We start from the raw sequence: 11,782 nt of genomic DNA on the forward strand, positions 1-11,782 counted from the left end.
CTTTTCATGAGGTACTAATTTTTCTTCAACAGAACGTGACAAACCAGATGACACTGCTGAAAAAAAAACCTTTCTTTTAAAACACAGTTGTGACATACAGACTAAAGATTTGATTGTGGGATGTCAAGGTTTGTGGAATATCAGGGTATATGGAATTCTCTCACCTCAAATCAGGTGACAGTGTCAGACCTGGAACACTGTATATCACTAACTTTCTCAATTACTTGTCTTATTCAATAATTCTGCTTAAAACATAAAATCAGGAGGAGTAACTCTGTATCTATGGTCAAACATACTCTTGGTGTGGTAAAATTAAGTAATTTACAAAAAACAAGTGCAGTCTTCTTTTTGAGAGTTAAAAACCATAATCTCATATTTTTTCAGCAGTTTAAATAAATAGTATGCTTTTATTTATTCTACCATCTTCATTTGTACAGCTGTAATATAGACATTGAAACATTTGTTGTCTGTATGTTCCTGTCTGAACGCCACTATTTGGAGCTTTTCTCAGTTCTCAGGTTTCTGGTCTGGTCTGTTGCAGGTTTGCCCGATCTGTGCAGGGATGACATGGGGAGACCCTGGGTACTGCAGCCGAAACCTCATCGCTCACATGAGGCTAAGACACAGAATCAGCTACGCTGCATACATGGTCAGTGTGTGGTTTTTTTCCCCTGATGTTCTAACAGCAGTCCATTCACACATGCACACGCGTGCACACACACACACACACACACACACACACACAAACCTACATACACACACATTACACATTGATGAGGAGTGTCTGCCATTCACTGGGACTTAACAGTGGCCAAACGTGTTTTTTTTTTCTTTGACGTGATCAATTTGTTTTCTTCAGGACGAGCAAGAGGCCGAGTACAGCCAGGTGGCACGGGCCCTACAGCTGTCATACCTGGAGTCCTGACAACCTTCTCTTTCACTCGTTTTTATCTCTCCTAGCCACTGCCACTGTCAGTCAGTGTCCAGTTACTGCCTAGCCATCTGTGTTTACCTCACATGCAATTTACTGTAGGTAAGCTAAGCACAACTCAGGGAATGACTGTTTTTTTTTTCCATTTGCCAAAGACCATGCATGAATGCACTTTTAAGATTCTGTTCCTCATTTTTATTTTTGACTGTGTTTGCAAAAATAAACTGTGTTAAATCAATGTATACCTTAGGAGAGCGTGTGTGAATAGCTAAAGCCAGTCTTTCCAGCCACAGATTAACTTGGTCCTTTCAGCATTTATGCATAAATCTTGTTTTGCTCTGAACAAATCAGAAATGTAATAAGTAAATAAATAAAAGAGTGGAAGTACCAGTGTAGGTTGTCTTTGGAGTTTATCATTATACCTGGTGTCCATCTCTACATTTATTATTCTAAAGTCAAATAATTAAAGTTTACCACCTTACAAATCTGCCATCCTTTTCCATTCATTTTGCATGAACACTCATTTTCAGCAGATACCTCCACCAATGACCTTTATTGAGAATTACATCAGAATTCAATAGAGGGAAAGGCCTGAGTTACACTGTTCATGATGGGGTCAGACTGTGCTGAAAAGAAGGCGAGAACTAAAAGCCTCAGAGCCAGGCTGCTCCATTAGAGAACTGGAACCCGCTACAGGAGACTAATGACCAATGATCCCAGTCTGCAGTATCATCTAACTTATGCACCTAAATTATGTTTCTGCCTGTAGTTTCTTTACCTGAACTCATCAGTTATTAGCAATATAATCATGTGACCAGACCTCCTTCACTTACGCAGTTTCTTTGTTTCTATGAACACAGCCCAGCTAAATGACCTAGGCTTCAAACATAGCTATCTATCATATGTGAGTATGACAGAACTGGCCTATTCCTTGTTACATATCAAGATGGGTAAATCACAAGCCGAAAATATGGTCTTAGTAGTGAACTTTAGTAAACAGCAAATACACAACAACTGAAGTTCCTTAAACCACACAAGAACATTTTCCATGGTAACCACAGATCAACAATGCAAGCATGTTTAGCAGTTATGATATTATTACCCTTTATATGCCAGTACATTCTGGTTTCATCATATGTTTGAAAACCCATTCAGGCATAAATAGAAACATATAGTCCCACGTACCATCTAGGCTGCGTGGAAACCTCATCTCTGCTTCCTGTTACAATGGGCTTTCATTATTGTCCATGAAAAAGTGTCAAGCACAGATGACAATACATGGGAGGAACATCAAATAATATACATACATTGAAGCAGCAAAGAAAATGCTTGGTTTTGACAAGGAGCAAAAATGGCTGATACCAGCAACATGGAACTTCAGCAAAATAAGGAAGGTCAACCTGACACTCTTGAGAACTGGCTCCCCACGTCTGTCTGTGCAAACAGAGCAGGAGTAGTGACTAAAAACTGGGAAGTGAAAGGGAGTGCCAGAAGAGAGGAGGTAGTCTTTGGTAAAGAACTGGGCTCACAAACAGAGCAGGTAGTGGCCAGAGGTAAACAAAGAACTGTCTACAAAAGACTACACCAAACAGCTGTGTGGCCAAATTGGAATTGAAATTACAGAAAAGCGCACTTATTAACAACAGAGATGGATGAAACTGTAAGCTGGGTGCAGTATATTGCAATGGGGCTCAGTCGGCCAGAATCCAACAGTCCAACAGGTCCATCACCCTCTCGAAATATCAGAACCATCCGAATCACAGCTCTGTAGAGCCATCAAGGCCGTGAGGTGTGGCAAAGCACCAAGTGCTGATTGTTTACACACTGAGCTGCTGAAAACTTACATTACCATAGCAACACAAAAGCTGACCTCCCTTTTAAAAACGATTTGGGCCCAATGATGCCATTGCACAACACTGGAGCAAAAGCCTTATTCTCACACTGCCTGAGAAAGGCAACATCAGCAAATCTGATAAAAAGTGAGGTGTCAATCTGTTCTGCAGGATGCAATTCAAAAGGATGGGTGCTTCCATTGATGGGGTACTAAGGCAAGAGCAAGCTGGTTTTCCCACAAGAAGAGGATGTACAAACCATAAACCAGATTCTTACCCCACAGAATATCACTGAACAGTGCCTTGAGTGGAGCACACCTCACTACATCAACTTTATTGGCTTTAAAAGTGTTTGATATTGAGATGGAAATACCACAACAGAGCCTAATAACTGGAATTCTAATGGAATCCAGACAGAACAATTTTAGCTAAAAGAGTCAAATAAATGACAAAACTCGTAGTATGTTGTCTCAAATTACCATTTCTTGATAAATAGTCTTGTTTATAGAACTGTTATACTAAAGCAATGTCACAGTTGAGAATGGCTGTGACTGTTGTCTCCAGGTTTTACTGTTACACTGTTACACTGTGTATCTGCATGGCTGTGAGTGTCATCTCCAGGTTTTACTGTTACACTGTTACACTGTGTATCAGCATGGCTGTGACTGTTGTCTCCAGGTTTTACTGTTACACTGTGTATCAGCATGGCTGTGAGTGTCATCTCCAGGTTTTACTGTTACACTGTTACACTGTGTATCAGCATGGCTGTGAGTGTCATCTCCAGGTTTTACTGTTACACTGTTACACTGTGTATCAGCATGGCTGTGAGTGTCATCTCCAGGTTTTACTGTTACACTGTTACACTGTGTATCAGCATGGCTGTGACTGTTGTCTCCAGGTTTTACTGTTACACTGTGTATCAGCATGGCTGTGAGTGTCATCTCCAGGTTTTACTGTTACACTGTTACACTGTGTATCAGCATGGCTGTGAGTGTCATCTCCAGGTTTTACTGTTACACTGTTACACTGTGTATCAGCATGGCTGTGAGTGTCATCTCCAGGTTTTACTGTTACACTGTTACACTGTGTATCAGCATGGCTGTGAGTGTCATCTCCAGGTTTTACTGTTACACTGTTACACTGTGTATCAGCATGGCTGTGAGTGTCATCTCCAGGTTTTACTGTTACACTGTTACACTGTGTATCAGCATGGCTGTGACTGTCGTCTCGAGGTTTTACTGTTACACTGTTACACTGTGTATCAGCATGGCTCTGAGTGTCATCTCCAGGTTTTACTGAACTCCCTGTCATGTGATATTAGTTAATTTAGAATTTGACAGTAGTGCCATCACCTTTTTCAGTGTGTATGTGTGTGTGTTTTACCATACAGTATATTTTTACCATAGCTTTCACTTTTCACACACACACACACGCGCGCACACGCACGCACACACACACACACACACACACACACACACACACACAGTTTACTAAGATACTTGAATTATTATTACAAGTTTAACCTCTTTATAATGTATGTTTACTGTCAACTTTTTTAAATGAATCTTACAGGGACAGCTTGCCTATTCTCAAATCTTGTTTGTTTCGTGTCCGCATCCACTCAGATCTCCTACATGGAATTGTTCACCTGCATGCTGACTACTCGTGATCATGTGAATAGACATGTCAGATGCATTTAGCTGGATTTATACTGTGTGTGTTCAGAGTAGCATGAGAGCGGAAACTGTGCAGATTAAGCAACAAGTGGGAACATATCTAATTGTAAAAATAATACAGTAACATTATAACCATAATAAATTACAATGGTTTTATCTTTGATATATAAGCACATTTAAAAGCAATACTTTTGTACTTTAACCTGAGTGGAATTTCAGAAGGAGGACTTTTATTGGAGTAATATTTTACCAAGTGTATCTGTACTTTCAATCAAGGATTTCTGTACTTCATCTACTGCTGCCATCAGCAGGGTGATGTGCCAAACAGTATCAGATGCGAGGAATCCAGCGGACCATGGTCTCAAGCCTAGAAGACCTTTGCTTTGGATGATTTGGCTCTTATCTCATCAAAACACCTCCACCTCCGCAATAAATCAAACAGGTGGAGCATGTATGCAAAACAGATTGGTCTGAATGTCAATGAACAGAAATCCCACATCACACGCATCAGTGCAAAAAACACTTCTCCATCAGTCACCACTGATGGAGAGGCACTGACACAAGCTTAATACACCTTGGATCACGGTGCAGGTAAGGACATTTTGACGTCAGACACACAGGCTGTGACAGAGTGTAAAAGATTCGACTTTGACGTCAGACACACAGGCTGTGACAGAGTGTAAAAGAGTCGACTTTGACGTCAGACACACAGGCTGTGACAGAGTGCAGAGGTGACTGGACTGGAGAAGATAGATGTCTCATGGTCCTAAGCAGAAACCAAAGAACCAAAAACCAGCTGACATGGAAAAGAATTGTTTTAGCCTTAGGTCCAAACCAGAATGAAGAGGATTAACTAATTAATTAACTAAAAACAACTAACTAACTAACTAATGGACTGACTAACTGACTAACTAACCAACTAAATAAATAGCTGGCTAACTAACTAATTACCTATCTAAGTACTGGTATAATGGTTAAAGGGACAAGACTAAGTAAAAGACCAGTTCAGTTATTCATAGAGTATACACACTAGGGGTGTACCTGAATCCCAACACGTTATTCGGGAAACACAAATAATGCGGTGGAAACGCATATTTTTTTCCATCCGAAGTTCCTCGTTATTATTCGGGAAGAAAACGTGATTCACATGTCCGTGCGTCAGCCATTATGTTTCTTCAAATCGATTCATGTCATTGTAGATGGCCATAAGATAAAAATGCCCATTCTGTTTGCAACACAGGACTATAATTCCACTAACTAGTCGTTTCATTTACTACACATTATTGAAAAATGATCGCTATATTCTGTAGTCACCCTCAACAAGTCAGGTGCGAGAGCTAGCGAGACAAAAGGCTGGTGTGGCAGCTGTTTTTTGTTTTTTAAATAAAGCTACAATATTCTCACACACAGACGGGGTGATGAAGTAGAAACTGAAAATGCTTGTCTGAACCTTCAACTCACAGAAATGAATCCAGAATGATCCAAAAGCTAAGAATGGAGGCAGTGAATCATTCATACCTCTCTTTAGGAAAACTGCTTTACAACACTGCTACATGGTTACTGAGAACTACAGTGAACTTTCGCATAGATGCAAAAATATGAGAATCTAGGTGAATAACAGGCTTCTTAAGATGCTCAGTCTCACTGTTCTGCCTGAGATTGAATGTTATCTTTAAAATGGTTATAATCTGAGTGTAAAGGCTGAAAAACAATGTTAAATAACAGGGAGAAATTCATAAATGCTTAAATAAAATACTTGAATAAAATTCATTAAGTATAAATGTAAAAAAAATCAACAACAATGGTAAAAATTTATATTTTAATATATAAACAAATAAATAAATATCACACATAAAAAAACATTTTCTGATTAATGATTTACATTTACTTATCTGTCAGGTTCTCAAAGTCATCAAAATTGTCTCTTTGTGTGTGTGTGTGTGTGTGTGCGTGTGTGAGAGAGAGGGAGAAAGAGTGAGAGAGAGAGAAGGAGAGAGAGAGGTGAATGTGTATGCAGTTTAAAGTGTAGTTTTACTGTTTATATTTTTATTGCTGTGATTAAGGTGACGAAATGGGACTTTATCACACAGGACTCCAAGCACAGCACTTGTAGATGTCAATTATTGATCTCCTCCCTATCTTCCTCTCTCTATTTCCCCCCTTTGACACACACACACACACACACTTCATATCTCTTTTATCATTCTGCGCTTCATGTACGTATCTGGTTATGGATGGTTTTATGGCCTAAACAGGTCTTGGAGTGTCCAATTAACACTGTCCTCTTCAGTCGCTCGGTCCTTCTGTGTCTGCATGCAGGTAAAATGGCCCAGAGCAAACCACACATACTCCTTGTTTTCAGTATTATAAACCTGCTCTGCTCTTCCATCAAATGTCTGGTGAGTTTTTCAATTTTAAAATTAAATTTTTCTGTTCAACCACAATTTTGTGAAGAGTTGTTCTGTGTTGAGATAGGGTTACGTGAGATCTGTGTTGAGATATGGTCAAAGTGCTGCTCTCAGAAGAAGTACTCCTCTCTCATCTAATCCTTCTCTTTTTTTCATTTTCAATCAATTAGCCAACCTCCAGAATAATCGGTAAGAAATTTTTTGTCTTGTTTTGTCTTTCTTACATGCATCATACATTTATGATACAACCATCAAAATCCGCAGACTGATTTTGAGAGTAATGAAAAAATTCAAGCATTTGTGATGTTGAATTATTCTGCATTTTGCTCTGGCAGAGGTGGACGTTGACGATGGAAAAGCTGATCTGTTTGATGTCAATGAAGGTTAGTGAAAGTTTGACTGTATGACTTTATTATGATTCATGCCGCTATCTGTGTGCAGCCGTAATGCCTGATTGCTCGCTGGCTTTCAGGTGCTGGGTTAGACCTTTTTGAAGGAGATATCTTGTATGATGAGGTGAGTTCCACTCCACATTAAAACAGCTTTTTTAACTCTTTGCCGCCAAACCCCTGGACAGGTTGAGCTGTGTTATTCTAGGATTTTTAGATTATGTTCCATGTTACATTGATGAACTGTATTCATATGTTCTCATGTACCTGTATTCATGTGTGTATAAGAGAAGAAAGTGCTAGCATGTTGTTTATATTGTTTATAATTGTTATGTCAGAGGGAACAAAAGAATTCCATCATTGGAGATCAGTACAAGTGGCCAAAGACTGTTCCATATTATCTGCAGGATGATTTGGGTAAGTTCCAGTGGGACTACACAAGGAATGTAAACACAAACACACACACACACACACATGCACACGCATGCACGGACACACGCATACACGGACACATGCACGCATGCACACACATGCTCACACACATGCACACATTCACACACACAAACACAAACACATGAACACACACACCTTTGCCAAGCACCATACAGTCTAACTACTTTGGCTGTAAAATGAAGAACCTAGAACACGATATTTCCACAAAATAAAAAAGTTCAAAAGTAGGGTCCTGGCCACACATCACACGTCTCACACCGACCTTAGGATAACATTATGCCAAAGATTTTTGGGCAGCTGGATTTGCTTAACCTTTTTTGGGTATATTTATATATTTTGGGTATATTTAGTCTGTAGGCCAATCTGTAGGGTGAACAGTGGACTGGAAATGGAAGACTAAATGTCTGTTGATATTCTGTGTGTGTGTGTCAGATGTCAATGCCAAAGGGGTGATCCTGAAGGCTTTTGAACAGTACCGTCTGAAGTCATGCATTGATTTCAAGCCCTGGAGTGGTGAGGAGAACTACATCTCTGTGTTTAAAGGCAGTGGGTAAGTTACCATTTAAACCTTAAAGGGTCATTTTTGTTTTTATTACTGGGAAGAAATTATCATTCATCCATGATGTAGTCGAGCAAAAAATCAGTGTGACAATTATCACAATACACATCTTCCTTTGATTTAATAAAAGAAAAAAATGCACAAAATGTTTGTTGACAAAAGCTTCCTTAAGGAGGACATGTCATATACCAGTAAATAATAAAGGAAGACTGGTGAGTAACTGGGGGGTAGACAGGTGACATCCTTAAAAAGTAAACAGGGGTTATGAAATGATAAATTACCATGGGACTGGTCTAGAATGTTGTAGGTGATGGTTCTATATGAATCTCCTGTCAGAGGACAGAACCGCAGACTGACCTGAGAAACCAGCATATTCTCTGCTGTGCATTTGTTCTTAGTAATCATAAACACCTCACCAGAGAAATGCTTGTGAATGAAAGAGAAATATGTTTCACATTTGGGCTTTAAATGTTGTTTTCGAGGTGTTTCTCCTCTGTTGGTAATCGGCGGGTTGGCAAACAAAGGCTATCCATCGGCAGCGGCTGTGATCGCATCGCTACCATTGAGCACGAGTTTCTGCACGCTCTGGGTTTCTGGCACGAACAGTCTCGCTCCGACCGCGACGACTATGTCACCATCATGTGGGACCGTATCTCAGAAGGTACCTGACTCACTTCTTCTCTCAACTCACTTATACCAGTCAGCACGGCGCCCATCACCACGGCACTGATCACCAAGGGACTGATCACCATGAGCAAGTCACAGATCGTTCCATCAGATTCAAGAAGTATTCTGCACTGTCACACATTCAGTAGTAATCAACAACCAATCAGATCTACAGATCACAGACCCATTGTTCAATCAATCTATCAATCCATTTGTCAATCACGCGTCTGACTTACTGCTCTACCTGCTCAGAAACACAAATGTGTTAGTTTGTTGCTGGATAATTCTTTAAATATTAAAAATTATAGATTTGGTGTGTCTTCAGCTATACATTAAGCACTCCAGGATGATAAGCCAGATAACACTAAGATCTTGAACAACTTCACATTTATGGAACAAAGACTATCCAGTATCTCACAAGTGATGACAATTCATATGCAAAGATTTTGCCTGGGCACTTCAGCAGATATTGAGTATTCAAAGAAAACTAAAGATTCCATATTTGCTGAGCAATGGACCAAGACTCTCCTGAAGATCCATTGTTTAAACTTAAAGTTAGATCATAACAGATCTCTATATATTAGTCCCCACCTCTGACTGGGAGGAACAGGACAGCCAATCTCTGATTGGTCTCATTCTTGACGTAGTGAGCGAGCTGATTCAAGGTCAGGGCTCCAATCACATGTTCAGCTCATGTGTTCTGAGTTATGTCTTGCATCTCAGCTCAATGTGCCCAATCAAACATGTGGATGACACAGTCAGACGACTGACTGGAAATGTAAACAATTCTGTGTAAAGCAACTAGCATTTCGTTGTAAAACAAACTGCAAGCAACACACACAAAGCGCATTAATTGACTGTGCATCGGAAGAGCATTCACACAGAACGCAATGCTTCACATGTGTCTTTTCCACCATTCCTGTTGTGATCCAAAGCCATGATAATGCCTCTCCTGGAAGGCTATACTATGCAAAATTTGGTTTCTGCTTTCTGATGTCCACATGCTCTAAAAGACTGCAAACGTTTGAGTCAGCTGCTTGTTTTGGGATGAAGTATGATAAGCGTGACAAGCCTTCAGAAGGAGAATTTCCCACCTTGGAGTAAAGCACAGTCCTTGCATCTATGGAATTTTAGAACCACATTGCAGGACATTTATTGCTCTGTGTACTTCTAAAGCTACCCAACATGCATGTTTGTTATTACTGACCTGCTTTATAACTTTGAATCCCTTATCTCAGAACAATTCATTGGGCCACTGTAGTTTTGTACCAAGTAAGAAAACGGCAAATGTTGAAGCGACATCAAATAGTACATGTTCTAATTTAACTTGTCTGTACTCAGACTGCAGGATGATTGTGTTCAGTAACGTATTACAATTCCCACAGTTCAATTCCCACAATTCAATTCCCTTACTCAGAGTTGGGCGAATCTTTTCCTGAAAGATCATCACAGAGTATAAAGGCTTTTGCTCCAGCCTTCAGCCCCCCTCCTCCAAAAAAAACCCCTATTCAACCATTCAGAGTCATTTATAACCATGTCAACCTATATTCTGTGTTCAGAAAGCTGCAACTAAATTGTGCAGAGACACAGCTTTCTAGGAAAAGCATTTTCTGTCACAGATAATGGGTGTTATGAGTAATATAGTGATATTTTCACAGGAAGGGAGCACAACTTTAACAAATACAACGACAGCACATCCAGTTCACTGAATGTGCCATACGATTACACCTCCATGATGCACTACAGCAAGAACGCCTTCCGAAACGGCACTGAACCCACCATTGTGACAAAGATCCCCGCCTTTGCCGATGTGATCGGTCAGCGTATGGAGTTCAGCGACAGTGACCTTCTCAAGCTCAACAGGATGTATGGCTGTGGTAAGACGCTTATGTTTAGATAAATAAAAACCAAGCAGATTCTACAGTGACACATCTATATACACACATCCGTCTGTTAATCTGAGTGACAATGCAACAGGTTTCTCAGAGTTTTAAAACCCTCTCGTCTCAGTTTAGAGGGACTTTCTCAATTTTAATGTTAACTTCAAATGGAGTACCCTATTAAAAGCATTGCCTTTGTCTAGGGTGTACTTTGGCACAAATTCATGGTAACACATTGTGCCCTTACGTGAAATCTACACTGTGGATTGAAAAAGACATATGTGAGATAGTAACAATATATCATCTTTCCTCTGATGTAGCAGGCAACACTGCATACCTTATATCTCCTTAAAGATGTTTCGCTTAAATGTGTCCCTTTAAACGACAGCACTGAATATTCTACCTACATAACTACCTAATTAATCTTTGTAGAGGCACCTTTAGAATTTATGACAGTTCAAAGTTTGTGTGCAATGGCGGTGCCTGATTGGCTGGCACGTGTCTGCCTGTTACCTTAGCTCGCTCTAGCACCTTCCTGGACACCTGTGACTTTGAGCGTGAAAACATCTGTGGAATGATCCAAGGTCCAGAAGACCAGGCGGACTGGGAACGCGTCTCCACAGTAACCGGTGGACCTACCACGGACTACACCAACCTTGGCCGCTGCACCGGTAAGACACTCTTTCGTGCATGCCTTGGACACTCAGAGTATGACTAGTGACAAATCTTCAAACAGTTCTTTCACATTCCTGTTATTTATTTTACTGATTTTTATATTTTGTAATAACTTGTTGTAATCTTTCTCTTACACAGTTAATGTTCTGAGAACATAATTATCTTGGCAGTAAAAATCTGCCAAGTGAATCATTCATATGTTGTGGGCCTGAGTTGAACATACCCTTTGTCACTGTACAAAAGGCTTTTCCAACAGCCTGTTACTCTCTACCCTACATCACAACAGTCTAATCAGTTAACCACTGTTTTGCCA

At 40.1% G+C, this 11,782-nt stretch overlaps 1 protein-coding gene across 1 annotated transcript in view; it reads left to right on the plus strand.

The window, feature by feature from the left end:
• mep1bb (meprin A subunit beta b) overlaps positions 1–11,782 on the plus strand; it is a gene marked incomplete at its 5' end in the record, with an annotated part of 28,863 nt that overhangs the window by 306 nt on the left and 16,775 nt on the right. The window contains 8 exons of the mRNA XM_030774816.1: positions 5,080–5,105; positions 7,185–7,230; positions 7,320–7,363; positions 7,575–7,653; positions 8,122–8,239; positions 8,731–8,909; positions 10,573–10,791; positions 11,313–11,465. Of these exons, the coding sequence (XP_030630676.1) occupies positions 5,080–5,105; positions 7,185–7,230; positions 7,320–7,363; positions 7,575–7,653; positions 8,122–8,239; positions 8,731–8,909; positions 10,573–10,791; positions 11,313–11,465 (864 nt within the window). The remainder of the gene's footprint in view (positions 1–5,079; positions 5,106–7,184; positions 7,231–7,319; positions 7,364–7,574; positions 7,654–8,121; positions 8,240–8,730; positions 8,910–10,572; positions 10,792–11,312; positions 11,466–11,782) is intronic.

Source organism: Chanos chanos, chromosome 5, assembly GCF_902362185.1.
Source record: "Chanos chanos chromosome 5, fChaCha1.1, whole genome shotgun sequence".
Classification (NCBI taxonomy): domain Eukaryota; kingdom Metazoa; phylum Chordata; class Actinopteri; order Gonorynchiformes; family Chanidae; genus Chanos; species Chanos chanos.